The 16,159-nt window shown below is 66.6% G+C and overlaps 1 protein-coding gene across 1 annotated transcript in view; it reads left to right on the top strand.

The window, feature by feature from the left end:
- Positions 1-1,414: 1,414 nt before the first annotated feature.
- The window catches only part of ube2s (ubiquitin-conjugating enzyme E2S), a 26,735-nt gene continuing 11,990 nt past the window's right edge, over positions 1,415-16,159 (top strand). Inside the window, exon 1 of the mRNA XM_041182347.1 lies at positions 1,415-1,537. Coding sequence (XP_041038281.1) covers positions 1,529-1,537 — 9 coding nt within the window. The 5' untranslated portion in view covers positions 1,415-1,528. The remainder of the gene's footprint in view (positions 1,538-16,159) is intronic.

Here is a 16,159-nt window from a genome sequence, read left to right as displayed (position 1 = left end):
CCGCTCCTTGGCCGTACGTTCCACCGCCGACTGGAGGCGGAGGCGGCGGGATCTTGCCGTGCGCCAATCGTCCCTGCCCCCGCCACACACACACACACACACACACACACACACACACACACACACACACACACGCACACACACACGGCGATGACTCCGGCGGGGGGGGGGGGGGGGCGGAGGGGGTCACTCCCGCCGTCACCCCACTCCCTCCATCTCCCGATCGCCGGAAGCGAAGATGGTTGCCGGGGGTGGGGGGGGAAGGGGGCATATGGAGGTCCGGCGGCCATCTTCCGACCCAGCAGCCATCTTCCCGCCCGGCGGCCATCTTCCCTCCCGGCGGCCATTTTCCCTCCCGGCGGCCATCTTCCCGCCCGGCGGCCATCTTCCCGCCTGGCGGCCATCTTCCCGCCCGGCGGCCATCTTCCCTCCCGGCGGCCATCTTCCCGCCTGGCGGCCATCTTCCCGCCTCGTGCAGATGTCACGCCCGGGCCCCCTCACCACTGCCTCCCCGCCCTCGCTTCGTCCTCGGTTCCCTTTCCTTGCCCTCTTTCGGCCGGCTGTAAGGAGAGACATAAAGAATAAAGTGTTCATGGGCGGACAGGAGAAAGCGGACAATTTGGGCAATTTTTTGGAAAGGGACATTTTTTTGGGGGGCTGCTTACGAACTTTATTTTCAAAAAGAAGGCTGGCTTTCATGCGACCGGGGGTATTATTCAAGTTTTGTGAGGGGGAGTTAATATTAGGGTCGTTTAAATCTTGCACATTTCTATGAGGTTCGTTCCCCTTTAAGTGCGATTTCCCTTTAAGGGACAACACCGCCATTGGCACGGCTGTCACTCAAGGCCATCCCCGGTCGCTGATTGGCGGGGGCCTGCGCCGGAAGGCCCGCCCTGCAGGCGGCGGTTGGTGCGGGACGGTTGGGATTCGAAATTTCGAAAAGCGGCCAATGGGAGGGCGCCGCGGCGGGAGAGCAGGGAGGCGATTGGCGGAGGGCCGGCCGGAGGGCGGGTGCCCCACGTGGGGGGTGGGGGGTGGGGGTGGGGCGGAGCGAGTTCCGGCGATGGGCGGTCTCCGGTGGGGATCCGGGGCTGGCGATTGGTCGAGAGGACGTCGGGGACGGGGGGGGCAGAGGGCGGGCGGAGTCGGCGACGTTGGGAGCGGGTGTTGATTGGTGAGAAGGGGCCAGAGCGGGCGGGACGTCGCGATTCGAGGGTGGAAAGAGGGGGGGGCGTGGTTTGGTGTAAGGAGCGCGATTGGCTAAAGAGGAGGGGGAGGCGGCGACGCCGTCGGGGCCGCTGATTGGTCGAGACAAACGCAGGCGAAGGCTGATTGGTTGCCAGTCGCCACTCCGGGCGGGGCCAATGGAGGAGGACATTGGGGGAGGAGGAGTCGCCGTGGGGGGAGGGGTGGGGAAAAGCGGCGAGTGGGAGGGAGGTGGAAGCTCTGCGGCGGCCGCCGAAAGCGAGAGGCAGCGGAGAAGAGTCGGGGAGGTTGCCGAGAGAGGCCGAGCGAGGGACGGGAAGCGATGGCGGCGGTGAGTCTCGACCCACTCCCACCCCCCCCCCCCGACCCGAAACCCCTGCCTCGCTCACCCATCCCCCGCCCCCCCCCTCAACTCCATCCCCGCGCTTCGGGCCTGGAAGGCAGCTCCCCGCTGCGCAGGCGCGGGCGCCGTCCCTCCGTTCTTTTCCCCACCGCCGCCCCCCGCCCGCACCACTCGTCCCCACTGCGCAGGCGCCGATCTGGCTTGCCCCCTCGCGTGCAGGCGCCGGAGCCGGCCCGCGCCCTCCGGTGCGCGGGCGCCGGCCCGGCCTCCCCGCCCGCGCGCAGGCGCCGGCCGGCCGCCCCTCCAGCCCCAGCGCGCAGGCGCAGTGCCCGTCAGGCTGGGTGAGAGTGGGAATTAAGCCCAGGAAAGGTGGGGGAGGGGGAGGGTGGTGGTGATGGGAGGGAAGCCAGGTCCACACACTTTATTACTCCTCTGCCCCCCCCAAACAGTTGGTCCTGAGGCCAATTGAGGCAGAGGGGTTCAATGCGTGAGAAGAGGCGAGAGCTGGTCCTGAGGCCAATTGAGGGAAAAGGGACTCAACGCACGAGAGGAGGTGAGAGCTTGTCCTGAGGCCAATTGAGGGAAAAGGGATTCAACGCACGAGAGGAGGTGAGAGCTGGTCCTGAGGCCAATTGAGGGAAAAGGGGCTCAACACGTGAGAGGAGGTGACAGCTGGTCCTGAGGTCAATTGAGGCAGAGAGGCTCAACGCGTGAGAGGAGGTGACAGCTGATCCTGAGGCCAATTGAGGGAAATGGGGCTCAACGTGTGAGAGGAGGTGAGAGCTGGTCCTGAGGCCAATTGAGGGAAAAAGGGCTCAACGTGCGAGAGGAGGTGAGAGCTGGTCCTCAGGTCAATTGAGGGAAAAGGGGCTCAACGTGCGAGAGGAGGTGAGAGCTGGTCCTGAGGTCAATTGAGGGAAATGGGTTGAGCTGAAGTGAGAGTGGCTTCTGTTGACATCGAGGCAGCATTTGACCCGAGTGTGGCATCAAGGAGCCCCCAGCAACACTGGAGTCAGTGGGAATCAGGGAGGAAACTCTCCGCTGGTTGGAGTCATACCCAGCGCAAAGGAAGATGGTTGTGGTTGTTGGAGGTCAGTCATCTCAGCTCCAGGACATCACTGCAGGAGTTCCTCAGGGTTAGTGTCCTCGGCCCAACCATCTTCAGCTGCTTCATCCATGACCTTCCTTCCATCATAAGGTCAGAAGTGGGGAAGTTCGCCGATGGTTGCACAATGTTCAGCACCATTCGCGACTGCTCAGATACTGAAGCAGTCCCATGTCCAAATGCAGCAAGACCTGGACAATATCCAGGCTCAGGGCTGACAAGTGGTGAGTAACATTCACCCCACACAAGTGACAGGCAAGGACCATCTCCAACAAGAGAGAATCCAACCATTGCCCCCTCTCTGTCCCCGGCTCTCGCCCTCTCTCTCTCTCTGTCCCCGGCTCTCGCCCTCTCTCTCTCTGTCCCCGGCTCTCGCCCTCTCTCTCGCCCCGTCCCCGGCTCTCGTCCTCTCTCTCTCTGTCCCCGGCTCTCGTCCTCCCTCTCTCTCTCTGTCCCCGGCTCTCGTCCTCTCTCTCTCTCTCTCTGTCCCTGGCTCTCGCCCTCTCTCTCTCTGTCCCCGGCTCTCGCCCTCTGTCTCTCTCTCTCTGTCCCCGGCTCTCGCCCTCTGTCTCTCTGTCCCCGGCTCTCGCCCTCTGTCTCTCTGTCCCCGGCTCTCGCCCTCTGTCTCTCTGTCCCCGGCTCTCGCCCTCTGTCTCTCTGTCCCCGGCTCTCGCCCTCTGTCTCTCTGTCCCCGGCTCTCGCCCTCTGTCTCTCTGTCCCCGGCTCTCGCCCTCTGTCTCTCTGTCCCCGGCTCTCGCCCTCTGTCTCTCTGTCCCCGGCTCTCGCCCTCTGTCTCTCTGTCTCGCCCTCTCTCTCTCCGTCCGCGGCTCTCGCCCTCTCTCTCTCCGTCCGCAGCTCTCGCCCTCTCTCTCTCCGTCCGCGGCTCTCGCCCTCTCTCTCTCTCTCCGTCCCCGGATCTCGCCCTCTGTCTCTCGCCCCGTCCCCGGCTCTCGCCCTCTGTCTCTCTGTCCCCGGCTCTCGCCCTCTGTCTCTCTGTCCCTGGCTCTCGCCCTCTCTCTCACCGTCCGCGGCTCTCGCCCTCTCTCTCTCTCTCTGTCCCCGGCTCTCGCCCTCTCTCTCTCTCGCCCCGTCCCCGGCTCTCGTCCTCTCTCTCTCTCCGTCCCCGGCTCTCGCCCTCTCTCTCTCTCTCTGTCCCCGGCTCTCGCCCTCTCTCTCTCTCTGTCCCCGGCTCTCGCCCTCTCTCTCTCTCTGTCCCCGGCTCTCGCCCTCTGTCTCTCTCCGTCCCCGCCTCTCGCCCTCTCTCTCTCTGTCCCCGGCTCTCGCCCTCTCTCTCTCTGTCCCCGGCTCTCGCCCTCTCTCTCTCTCTGTCCCCGGCTCTCGCCCTCTCTCTCTCTCTCTCTCTCTGACCCCGGCTCTCGCCCTCTCTCTCTCTCTCTCTGTCCCCGGCTCTCGCCCTCTCTCTCTCTCTCTCACTCTGTCCCCGGCTCTCGCCCTCTCTCTCTCTGTCCCCGGCTCTCGCCCTCTCTCTCTCTGTCCCCGGCTCTCGCCCTCTCTCTCTCTGTCCCCGGCTCTCGCCCTCTCTCTCTCTGTCCCCGGCTCTCGCCCTCTCTCTCTCTGTCCCCGGCTCTCGCCCTCTCTCTCTCTGTCCCCGGCTCTCGCCCTCTCTCTCTCTGTCCCCGGCTCTCGCCCTCTCTCTCTCTGTCCCCGGCTCTCGCCCTCTCTCTCTCTGTCCCCGGCTCTCGCCCTCTCTCTCTCTGTCCCCGGCTCTCGCCCTCTCTCTCTCTGTCCCCGGCTCTCGCCCTCTCTCTCTCTGTCCCCGGCTCTCGCCCTCTCTCTCTCTGTCCCCGGCTCTCGCCCTCTCTCTCTCTGACCCGGCTCTCGCCCTCTCTCTCTCTGTCCCCGGCTCTCGCCCTCTCTCTCTCTGTCCCCGGCTCTCGCCCTCTCTCTCTCTGTCCCCGGCTCTCGCCCTCTCTCTCTCTGTCCCCGGCTCTCGCCCTCTCTCTCTCTGTCCCCGGCTCTCGCCCTCTCTCTCTCTGTCCCCGGCTCTCGCCCTCTCTCTCTCTGTCCCCGGCTCTCGCCCTCTCTCTCTCTGTCCCCGGCTCTCGCCCTCTCTCTCTCTGTCCCCGGCTCTCGCCCTCTCTCTCTCTGTCCCCGGCTCTCGCCCTCTCTCTCTCTGTCCCCGGCTCTCGCCCTCTCTCTCTCTGTCCCCGGCTCTCGCCCTCTCTCTCTCTGTCCCCGGCTCTCGCCCTCTCTCTCTCTGTCCCCGGCTCTCGCCCTCTCTCTCTCTGTCCCCGGCTCTCGCCCTCTCTCTCTCTGTCCCCGGCTCTCGCCCTCTCTCTCTCTGTCCCCGGCTCTCGCCCTCTCTCTCTCTGTCCCCGGCTCTCGCCCTCTCTCTCTCTGTCCCCGGCTCTCGCCCTCTCTCTCTCTGTCCCCGGCTCTCGCCCTCTCTCTCTCTGTCCCCGCCTCTCGCCCTCTCTCTCTCTGTCCCCGCCTCTCGCCCTCTCTCTCTGTCCCCGCCTCTCGCCCTCTCTCTCTCTGTCCCCGCCTCTCGCCCTCTCTCTCTCTGTCCCCGCCTCTCGCCCTCTCTCTCTCTGTCCCCGGCTCTCGCCCTCTCTCTCTCTGTCCCCGGCTCTCGCCCTCTCTCTCTCTCTCTCTGTCCCCGGCTCTCGCCCTCTCTCTCTCTCTCTCTCTGTCCCCGGCTCTCGCCCTCTCTCTCTCTCTCTCTCTGTCCCCGGCTCTCGCCCTCTCTCTCTCTCTCTGTCCCCGCCTCTCGCCCTCTCTCTCTCCGTCCCCGGCTCTCGCCCTCTCTCTCTCTCTCTCTGTCCCCGGCTCTCGCCCTCTCTCTCTGTGTCCCCGGCTCTCGCCCTCTCTCTCTGTGTCCCCGGCTCTCGCCCTCTCTCTCTCTCTCTCTGTCCCCGGCTCTCGCCCTCTCTCTCTCTCTCCGTCCCCGGCTCTCGCCCTCTCTCTCTCCGTCCCCGGCTCTCGCCCTCTCTCTCTCTCTCTCTCTCTCTCTCCCCGTCCCCGGCTCTCGCCCTCTCTCTCTCTCTCTCTCTCTCTCTCCGTCCCCGGCTCTCGCCCTCTCTCTCTCTCTCTCTCTCTCCGTCCCCGGCTCTCGCCCTCTCTCTCTCTTCTCTCTCCGTCCCCGGCTCTCGCCCTCTCTCTCTCTCTCTCTCTCTGTCCCCGGCTCTCGCCCTCTCTCTCTCCGTCCCCGGCTCTCGCCCTCTCTCTCTCCGTCCCCGGCTCTCGCCCTCTCTCTCTCCGTCCCCGGCTCTCGCCCTCTCTCTCTCCGTCCCCGGCTCTCGCCCTCTCTCTCTCTCTCTCTGTCCCCGGCTCTCGCCCTCTCTCTCTCTCTCTCTCTGTCCCCGGCTCTCGCCCTCTCTCTCTCTCTCTGTCCCCGGCTCTCGCCCTCTCTCTCTCTCTCTGTCCCCGGCTCTCGCCCTCTCTCTCGCCCCGTCCCCGGCTCTCTCTCTCTCTCTGTCCCCGGCTCTCGCCCTCTCTCTCTCTCTCTCTCTCTCTCTGTCCCCGGCTCTCGCCCTCTCTCTCTCTGTCCCCGGCTCTCGCCCTCTGTCTCTCTCTCTCTGTCCCCGGCTCTCGCCCTCTGTCTCTCTGTCCCCGGCTCTCGCCCTCTGTCTCTCTGTCCCCGGCTCTCGCCCTCTGTCTCTCTGTCCCCGGCTCTCGCCCTCTGTCTCTCTGTCCCCGGCTCTCGCCCTCTGTCTCTCTGTCCCCGGCTCTCGCCCTCTGTCTCTCTGTCCCCGGCTCTCGCCCTCTGTCTCTCTGTCCCCGGCTCTCGCCCTCTGTCTCTCTGTCCCCGGCTCTCGCCCTCTGTCTCTCTGTCCCCGGCTCTCGCCCTCTGTCTCTCTGTCCCCGGCTCTCGCCCTCTGTCTCTCTGTCCCCGGCTCTCGCCCTCTGTCTCTCTGTCCCCGGCTCTCGCCCTCTGTCTCTCTGTCCCCGGCTCTCGCCCTCTGTCTCTCTGTCCCCGGCTCTCGCCCTCTGTCTCTCTGTCCCCGGCTCTCGCCCTCTGTCTCTCTGTCCCCGGCTCTCGCCCTCTGTCTCTCTGTCCCCGGCTCTCGCCCTCTGTCTCTCTGTCCCCGGCTCTCGCCCTCTGTCTCTCTGTCCCCGGCTCTCGCCCTCTGTCTCTCTGTCCCCGGCTCTCGCCCTCTCTCTCTCTGTCCCCGGCTCTCGCCCTCTCTCTCTCCGTCCGCAGCTCTCGCCCTCTCTCTCTCCGTCCGCAGCTCTCGCCCTCTCTCTCTCCGTCCGCGGCTCTCGCCCTCTCTCTCTCTCTCCGTCCCCGGCTCTCGCCCTCTGTCTCTCGCCCCGTCCCCGGCTCTCGCCCTCTGTCTCTCTGTCCCCGGCTCTCGCCCTCTGTCTCTCTGTCCCCGGCTCTCGCCCTCTGTCTCTCTGTCCCTGGCTCTCGCCCTCTGTCTCTCTGTCCCTGGCTCTCGCCCTCTCTCTCACCGTCCGCGGCTCTCGCCCTCTCTCTCTCTCTCTGTCCCCGGCTCTCGCCCTCTCTCTCTCGCCCCGTCCCCGGCTCTCGTCCTCTCTCTCTCTCCGTCCCCGGCTCTCGCCCTCTCTCTCTCTCTCTCTCTCTGTCCCCGGCTCTCGCCCTCTCTCTCTCTCTGTCCCCGGCTCTCGCCCTCTCTCTCTCTCTGTCCCCGGCTCTCGCCCTCTGTCTCTCTCCGTCCCCGCCTCTCGCCCTCTCTCTCTCTGTCCCCGGCTCTCGCCCTCTCTCTCTCTGTCCCCGGCTCTCGCCCTCTCTCTCTCTCTGTCCCCGGCTCTCGCCCTCTCTCTCTCTCTCTCTCTCTGTCCCCGGCTCTCGCCCTCTCTCTCTCTCTCTCTGTCCCCGGCTCTCGCCCTCTCTCTCTCTCTCTCTCTCTGTCCCCGGCTCTCGCCCTCTCTCTCTCTCTCTCTCTCTGTCCCCGGCTCTCGCCCTCTCTCTCTCTCTCTCTGTCCCCGGCTCTCGCCCTCTCTCTCTCTCTCTCTCTCTGTCCCCGGCTCTCGCCCTCTCTCTCTCTGTCCCCGGCTCTCGCCCTCTCTCTCTCTGTCCCCGGCTCTCTCCCTCTGTCTCTCTGTCCCCGGCTCTCGCCCTCTGTCTCTCTGTCCCCGGCTCTCGCCCTCTGTCTCTCTGTCCCCGGCTCTCGCCCTCTGTCTCTCTGTCCCCGGCTCTCGCCCTCTGTCTCTCTGTCCCCGGCTCTCGCCCTCTGTCTCTCTGTCCCCGGCTCTCGCCCTCTGTCTCTCTGTCCCCGGCTCTCGCCCTCTGTCTCTCTGTCCCCGGCTCTCGCCCTCTGTCTCTCTGTCCCCGGCTCTCGCCCTCTGTCTCTCTGTCCCCGGCTCTCGCCCTCTGTCTCTCCGTCCGCAGCTCTCGCCCTCTCTCTCTCCGTCCGCAGCTCTCGCCCTCTCTCTCTCCGTCCGCGGCTCTCGCCCTCTCTCTCTCTCTCCGTCCCCGGCTCTCGCCCTCTGTCTCTCGCCCCGTCCCCGGCTCTCGCCCTCTGTCTCTCTGTCCCCGGCTCTCGCCCTCTGTCTCTCTGTCCCCGGCTCTCGCCCTCTGTCTCTCTGTCCCCGGCTCTCGCCCTCTGTCTCTCTGTCCCTGGCTCTCGCCCTCTCTCTCACCGTCCGCGGCTCTCGCCCTCTCTCTCTCTCTCTGTCCCCGGCTCTCGCCCTCTCTCTCTCGCCCCGTCCCCGGCTCTCGTCCTCTCTCTCTCTCCGTCCCCGGCTCTCGCCCTCTCTCTCTCTCTCTCTCTGTCCCCGGCTCTCGCCCTCTCTCTCTCTCTGTCCCCGGCTCTCGCCCTCTCTCTCTCTCTGTCCCCGGCTCTCGCCCTCTCTCTCTCTCTGTCCCCGGCTCTCGCCCTCTCTCTCTCTCTGTCCCCGGCTCTCGCCCTCTCTCTCTCTGTCCCCGGCTCTCGCCCTCTGTCTCTCTCCGTCCCCGCCTCTCGCCCTCTCTCTCTATGTCCCCGGCTCTCGCCCTCTCTCTCTCTGTCCCCGGCTCTCGCCCTCTCTCTCTCTCTGTCCCCGGCTCTCGCCCTCTCTCTCTCTCTCTCTCTCTCTCTGTCCCCGGCTCTCGCCCTCTCTCTCTCTCTCTCTGTCCCCGGCTCTCGCCCTCTCTCTCTCTCTCTCTCTGTCCCCGGCTCTCGCCCTCTCTCTCTCTGTCCCCGGCTCTCGCCCTCTCTCTCTCTGTCCCCGGCTCTCGCCCTCTCTCTCTCTGTCCCCGGCTCTCGCCCTCTCTCTCTCTGTCCCCGGCTCTCGCCCTCTCTCTCTCTGTCCCCGGCTCTCGCCCTCTCTCTCTCTGTCCCCGGCTCTCGCCCTCTCTCTCTCTGTCCCCGGCTCTCGCCCTCTCTCTCTCTGTCCCCGGCTCTCGCCCTCTCTCTCTCTGTCCCCGGCTCTCGCCCCTCTCTCTCTCTGTCCCCGGCTCTCGCCCTCTCTCTCTCTGTCCCCGGCTCTCGCCCTCTCTCTCTCTGTCCCCGGCTCTCGCCCTCTCTCTCTCTGTCCCCGGCTCTCGCCCTCTCTCTCTCTGTCCCCGGCTCTCGCCCTCTCTCTCTCTGTCCCCGGCTCTCGCCCTCTCTCTCTCTGTCCCCGGCTCTCGCCCTCTCTCTCTCTGTCCCCGGCTCTCGCCCTCTCTCTCTCTGTCCCCGGCTCTCGCCCTCTCTCTCTCTGTCCCCGGCTCTCGCCCTCTCTCTCTCTGTCCCCGGCTCTCGCCCTCTCTCTCTCTGTCCCCGGCTCTCGCCCTCTCTCTCTCTGTCCCCGGCTCTCGCCCTCTCTCTCTCTCTGTCCCCGGCTCTCGCCCTCTCTCTCTCTGTCCCCGGCTCTCGCCCTCTCTCTCTCTGTCCCCGGCTCTCGCCCTCTCTCTCTCTGTCCCCGGCTCTCGCCCTCTCTCTCTCTGTCCCCGGCTCTCGCCCTCTCTCTCTCTGTCCCCGGCTCTCGCCCTCTCTCTCTCTGTCCCCGGCTCTCGCCCTCTCTCTCTCTGTCCCCGGCTCTCGCCCTCTCTCTCTCTGTCCCCGGCTCTCGCCCTCTCTCTCTCTGTCCCCGGCTCTCGCCCTCTCTCTCTCTGTCCCCGGCTCTCGCCCTCTCTCTCTCTGTCCCCGGCTCTCGCCCTCTCTCTCTCTGTCCCCGGCTCTCGCCCTCTCTCTCTCTGTCCCCGGCTCTCGCCCTCTCTCTCTCTGTCCCCGGCTCTCGCCCTCTCTCTCTCTGTCCCCGGCTCTCGCCCTCTCTCTCTCTGTCCCCGGCTCTCGCCCTCTCTCTCTCTGTCCCCGGCTCTCGCCCTCTCTCTCTCTGTCCCCGGCTCTCGCCCTCTCTCTCTCTGTCCCCGGCTCTCGCCCTCTCTCTCTCTGTCCCCGGCTCTCGCCCTCTCTCTCTCTGTCCCCGGCTCTCGCCCTCTCTCTCTCTGTCCCCGGCTCTCGCCCTCTCTCTCTCTGTCCCCGGCTCTCGCCCTCTCTCTCTCTGTCCCCGGCTCTCGCCCTCTCTCTCTCTGTCCCCGGCTCTCGCCCTCTCTCTCTCTGTCCCCGGCTCTCGCCCTCTCTCTCTCTGTCCCCGGCTCTCGCCCTCTCTCTCTCTGTCCCCGGCTCTCGCCCTCTCTCTCTCTCTCCCCGGCTCTCGCCCTCTCTCTCTCCGTCCCCGGCTCTCGCCCTCTCTCTCTGTCCCCGGCTCTCGCCCTCTCTCTCTGTCCCCGGCTCTCGCCCTCTCTCTCTCTGTCCCCGGCTCTCGCCCTCTCTCTCTCTGTCCCCGGCTCTCGCGCTCTCTCTCTCTGTCCCCGGCTCTCGCCCTCTCTCTCTCTGTCCCCGGCTCTCGCCCTCTCTCTCTCTGTCCCCGGCTCTCGCCCTCTCTCTCTCTGTCCCCGGCTCTCGCCCTCTCTCTCTCTGTCCCCGGCTCTCGCCCTCTCTCTCTCTGTCCCCGGCTCTCGCCCTCTCTCTCTCTGTCCCCGGCTCTCGCCCTCTCTCTCTCTGTCCCCGGCTCTCGCCCTCTCTCTCTCTCTCTCTGTCCCCGGCTCTCGCCCTCTGTCTCTCTCCGTCCCCGGCTCTCGCCCTCTCTCTCTCTCTCTCTCTGTCCCCGGCTCTCGCCCTCTCTCTCTCTCTCTCTGTCCCCGGCTCTCGCCCTCTCTCTCTCTCTCTCTGTCCCCGGCTCTCGCCCTCTCTCTCTCTCTCTCTGTCCCCGGCTCTCGCCCTCTCTCTCTCTGTCCGTCCCCGGCTCTCGCCCTCTCTCTCTCTCTCTCTGTCCCCGGCTCTCGCCCTCTCTCTCTCCGCCCCCGGCTCTCGCCCTCTCTCTCTCCGTCCCCGGCTCTCGCCCTCTCTCTCTCTCTCCGTCCCCGGCTCTCGCCCTCTCTCTCTCTGTCCCCGGCTCTCGCCCTCTCTCTCTCTCTCTCTGTCCCCGGCTCTCGCCCTCTCTCTCTCTCTCTGTCCCCGGCTCTCGCCCTCTCTCTCTCTCTGTCCCCGGCTCTCGCCCTCTCTCTCTCTCTCTTTCCCCGGCTCTCGCCCTCTCTCTCTCTGTCCCCGGCTCTCGCCCTCTCTCTCTCTGTCCCCGGCTCTCGCCCTCTCTCTCTCTGTCCCCGGCTCTCGCCCTCTCTCTCTCTGTCCCCGGCTCTCGCCCTCTCTCTCTCTGTCCCCGGCTCTCGCCCTCTCTCTCTCTGTCCCCGGCTCTCGCCCTCTCTCTCTCTGTCCCCGGCTCTCGCCCTCTCTCTCTCCGTCCCCGGCTCTCGCCCTCTCTCTCTCTCTCTCTCCGTCCCCGGCTCTCGCCCTCTCTCTCTCTCTCTGTCCCCGGCTCTCGCCCTCTCTCTCTCCGTCCCCGGCTCTCGCCCTCTCTCTCTCCGTCCCCGGCTCTCGCCCTCTCTCTCTCTCTCTCTCTGTCCCCGGCTCTCGCCCTCTCTCTCTCTGTCCCCGGCTCTTGCCCTCTCTCTCTCTCTCTGTCCCCGGCTCTCGCCCTCTCTCTCTCTCTCTCTCTCTCTCTCTCTCTGTCCCCGGCTCTCGCCCTCTCTCTCTCTGTCCCCGGCTCTCGCCCTCTCTCTCTCTCTCTGTCCCCGGGTCTCGCCCTCTCTCTCTCTGTCCCCGGGTCTCGCCCTCCCTCTCTCTCTCTGTCCCCGGCTCTCGCCCTCTCTCTCTCTCTCTCCGTCCCCGGCTCTCGCCCTCTCTCTCTCTCTCCGTCCCCGGCTCTCGCCCTCTCTCTCTCTCTCTGTCCCCGGCTCTCGCCCTCTCTCTCTCTCTCTCTGTCCCCGGCTCTCGCCCTCTCTCTCTCTCTCTCTCTGTCCCCGGCTCTCGCCCTCTCTCTCTCTCTCTGTCCCCGGCACTCGCCCTCTCTCTCTCTCTCTCTGTCCCCGGCTCTCGCCCTCTCTCTCTCTTTCTCTGTCCCCGGCTCTCGCCCTCTCTCTCTTTCCGTCCCCGGCTCTCGCCCTCTCTCTCTCTCTCTGTCCCCGGCTCTCGCTCTCTCTCTCTCTCTCTCTATCCCCGGCTCTCGCCCTCTCTCCGTCCCCGGCTCTCGCCCTCTCTCTCTCTCTCCGTCCCCGGCTCTCGCCCTCTCTCTCTCTCTCTCTCCGTCCCCGGCTCTCGCCCTCTCTCTCTCTTCTCTCTCCGTCCGCGGCTCTCGCCCTCTCTCTCTCTCTCTCTCTGTCCCCGGCTCTCGCCCTCTCTCTCTCTCCGTCCCCGGCTCTCGCCCTCTCTCTCTCTCTCTGTCCCCGGCTCTCGCCCTCTCTCTCTCTCTCTGTCCCCGGCTCTCGCCCTCTCTCTCTCTCTCTGTCCCCGGCTCTCGCCCTCTCTCTCTCTCTCTGTCCCCGGCTCTCGCCCTCTCTCTCTCTCTCTGTCCCCGGCTCTCGCCCTCTCTCTCTCTCTCTGTCCCCAGCTCTCGCCCTCTCTCTCTCTCTCTGTCCCCGGCTCTCGCCCTCTCTCTCTCTCTCTCTCTGTCCCCGGCTCTCGCCCTCTCTCTCTCTCTCTCTGTCCCCGGCTCTCGCCCTCTCTCTCTCTCTCTGTCCCCGGCTCTCGCCCTCTCTCTCTCTCTCTCTGTCCCCGGCTCTCGCCCTCTCTCTCTCTCTCTCTGTCCCCGGCTCTCGCCCTCTCTCTCTCTCTCTCTGTCCCCGGCTCTCGCCCTCTCTCTCTCTCTCCGTCCCCGGCTCTCGCCCTCTCTCTCTCTCTCTCTCTGTCCCCGGCTCTCGCCCTCTCTCTCTCCGTCCCCGGCTCTCGCCCTCTCTCTCTCTCTGTCCCCGGCTCTCGCCCTCTCTCTCTCTCTCTGTCCCCGGCTCTCGCCCTCTCTCTCTCTCTCTGTCCCCGGCTCTCGCCCTCTCTCTCTCTCTCTCTGTCCCCGGCTCTCGCCCTCTCTCTCTCCGTCCCCGGCTCTCGCCCTCTCTCTCTCTCTGTCCCCGGCTCTCGCTCTCTCTCTATCTCTCTCTGTCCCCGGCTCTCGCTCTCGCCCTCTCTCTCTCTGTCCCCGGCTCTCGCCCTCTCTCTCTCTCTCCGTCCCCGGCTCTCGCCCTCTCTCTCTCTCTCCGTCCCCGGCTCTCGCCCTCTCTCTCTCTCTCTCCGTCCCCGGCTCTCGCCCTCTCTCTCTCTCTCCGTCCCCGGCTCTCGCCCTCTCTCTCTCTCTCTGTCCCCGGCTCTCGCCCTCTCTCTCTCTCTCCGTCCCCGGCTCTCGCCCTCTCTCTCTCTCTCCGTCCCCGGCTCTCGCTCTCTCTCTCTCTCTCCGTCCCCGGCTCTCGCCCTCTCTCTCTCCGTCCACGGCTCTCGCCCTCTCTCTCTCTATCCCCGGCTCTCGCCCTCTCTCTCTCTGTCCCCGGCTCTCGCCCTCTCTCTCTCTCTCTCTCCGTCCCCGGCTCTCGCCCTCTCTCTCTCTCTCTCTCCGTCCCCGGCTCTCGCCCTCTCTCTCTCTCTCCGTCCGCGGCTCTCCCCCTCTCTCTCTCCGTCCCCGGCTCTCACCCTCTCTCTCTCTGTCCCCGGCTCTCGCTCTCTCTCTCTCTCTCTCTATCCCCGGCTCTCGTCCTCTCTCTCTCCGTCCCCGGCTCTCGCCCTCTCTCTCTCTCTCCGTCCCCGGCTCTCGCCCTCTCTCTCTCTCTCTCTGTCCCCGGCTCTCGCCCTCTCTCTCTCTGTCCCCGGCTCTCGCCCTGTCTCTCTGTCCCCGGCTCTCGCCCTGTCTCTCTGTCCCCGGCTCTCGCCCTCTCTCTCTGTCCCCGGCTCTCGCCCTCTCTCTCTGTCCCCGGCTCTCGCCCTCTCTCTCTGTCCCCAGCTCTCGCCCTCTCTCTCTCTGTCCCGGCTCTCGCCCTCTCTCTCTCTCTGTCCCCGGCTCTCGCCCTCTCTCTCTCTGTCCCCGGCTCTCGCCCTCTCTTCTCTCTGTCCCCGGCTCTCGCCCTCTCTCTCTCTGTCCCCGGCTCTCGCCCTCTCTCTCTCTGTCCCCGGCTCTCGCCCTCTCTCTCTCTCGTCCCCGGCTCTCGCCCTCTCTCTCTCTGTCCCCGGCTCTCGCCCTCTCTCTCTCTGTCCCCGGCTCTCGCCCTCTCTCTCTCTGTCCCCGGCTCTCGCCCTCTCTCTCTCTGTCCCCGGCTCTCGCCCTCTCTCTCTCTGTCCCCGGCTCTCGCCCTCTCTCTCTCGTCCCCGGCTCTCGCCCTCTCTCTTCTCTGTCCCCGGCTCTCGCCCTCTCTCTCTCAGTCCCCGGCTCTCGCCCTCTCTCTCTCTGTCCCCGGTTCGCCCTCTCTCTGTCCCCGCTCTCGCCCTCTCTCTCTCTGTCCCCGGCTCTCGCCCTCTCTCTCTCTGTCCCCGGCTCTCGCCCTCTCTCTCTCTGTCCCCGGCTCTCGCCCTCTCTCTCTCTGTCCCCGGCTCTCGCCCTCTCTCTCTCTGTCCCCGGCTCTCGCCCTCTCTCTCTCTGTCCCCGGCTCTCGCCCTCTCTCTCTCTGTCCCCGGCTCTCGCCCTCTCTCTCTCCTGTCCCCGGCTCTCGCCCTCTCTCTCTCTGTCCCCGGCTCTCGCCCTCTCTCTCTCTGTCCCCGGCTCTCGCCCTCTCTCTCTCGTCCCGGCTCTCGCCTCTCTCTCTCTGTCCCCGGCTCTCGCTCTCTCTCTCTCTCTCTGTCCCCGGCTCTCGCCCTCTCTCTCTCTGTCCCGGCTCTCGCCCCTCTCTCTCTGTCCCCCGGCTCTAGCTCTCTCTGTCCTCTCCCCGCTCTCGCCTCTCTCTCTCTCTGTCCCCGGCTCTCGCCCTCTCTCTCTCTGTCCCCGGCTCTCGCCCTCTCTCTCTCTGTCCCCCGCCTCTCGCCCTCTCTCTCTCTGTCCCCGCTCTCGCCCTCTCTCTCTCTGTCCCCGGCTCTCGCCCTCTCTCTCTCTGTCCCCGGCTCTCGCCCTCTCTCTCTCTGTCGCCCCGGCTCTCGCCCTCTCTCTCTCTGTCCCCGGCTCTCGCCCTCTCTCTCTCTCCATCCCCGGCTCTCGCCCTCTCTCTCTCTCTCTCCGTCCCCGGCTCTCGCCCTCTCTCTCTCTCTCTCCGGCCGCGGCTCTCGCCCTCTCTCTCTCTCTCTCCGTCCCCGGCTCTCGCCCTCTCTCTCTCTCTCTCCGTCCCCGGCTCTCGCCCTCTCTCTCTCCGTCCCCGGCTCTCGCCCTCTCTCTCTCTCTCCGTCCCCGGCTCTCGCCCTCTCTCTCTCTCTCCGTCCCCGGCTCTCGCCCTCTCTCTCTCTCTCTCTCTCTCCGTCCCCGGCTCTCGCCCTCTCTCTCTCTCTCTCTGTCCCCGGCTCTCGCCCTCTCTCTCTCTCTCCGTCCCCGGCTCTCGCCCTCTCTCTCTCTCTCCGTCCCCGGCTCTCGCCCTCTCTCTCTCTCTCCGTCCCCGGCTCTCGCCCTCTCTCTCTCTCTCTCGTCCCCGGCTTCTCGCCCCTCTCTCTCTCTCTCTGTCCCCGGCTCTCGCCCTCTCTCTCTCTCTCTCTGTCCCCGGCACTCGCCCTCTCTCTCTCTCTCCGTCCCCAGCTCTCGCTCTCTCTCTCTCTGTGTCCCCGGCTCTCGCCCTCTCTCTCTCTCTCCGTCGCCGGCTCTCGCCCTCTCTCTCTCTCTCTCTGTCCCCGGCTCTCGCCCTCTCTCTCTCTCTCTCTCTCTCTGTCCCCGGCTCTCGCCCTCTCTCTCTCTCTCCGTCCCCGGCTCTCGCCCTCTCTCTCTCTCTCCGTCCCCGGCTCTCGCCCTCTCTCTCTCTCTGTCCCCGGCTCTCGCCCTCTCTCTCTCTCTCCGTCCCCGGCTCTCGCCCTCTCTCTCTCTCCGTCCCCGGCTCTCGCCCTCTCTCTCTCTCCGTCCCCGGCTCTCGCCCTCTCTCTCTCCGTCCCCGGCTCTCGCCCTCACTCTCTCTGTCCCCGGCTCTCGCCCTCTCTCTCTCTGTCCCCGGCTCTCGCCCTCTCTCTCTCCGTCCCCGGCTCTCGCCCTCTCTCTCTCTCCGTCCCCGGCTCTCGCCCTCTCTCTCTCTCTCCGTCCCCGGCTCTCGCCCTCTCTCTCTCCGTCCCCGGCTCTCGCCCTCTCTCTCTCTCTGTCTCTCTCCGGCCCCGGCTCTCGCCCTCTCTCTCTCTCTCTCTCTCTGTCCGGCCCCGGCTCTCGCCCTCTCCCTCTCTCTGTCCGGCCCCGGCTCTCGC

Source organism: Carcharodon carcharias (genome assembly GCF_017639515.1).
Source record: "Carcharodon carcharias isolate sCarCar2 chromosome 39 unlocalized genomic scaffold, sCarCar2.pri SUPER_39_unloc_3, whole genome shotgun sequence".
In the NCBI taxonomy this organism is placed as follows: domain Eukaryota; kingdom Metazoa; phylum Chordata; class Chondrichthyes; order Lamniformes; family Lamnidae; genus Carcharodon; species Carcharodon carcharias.
Note: the sequence above shows the minus strand (reverse complement) of the source record. Positions and strands in the feature narration are given on the sequence as shown.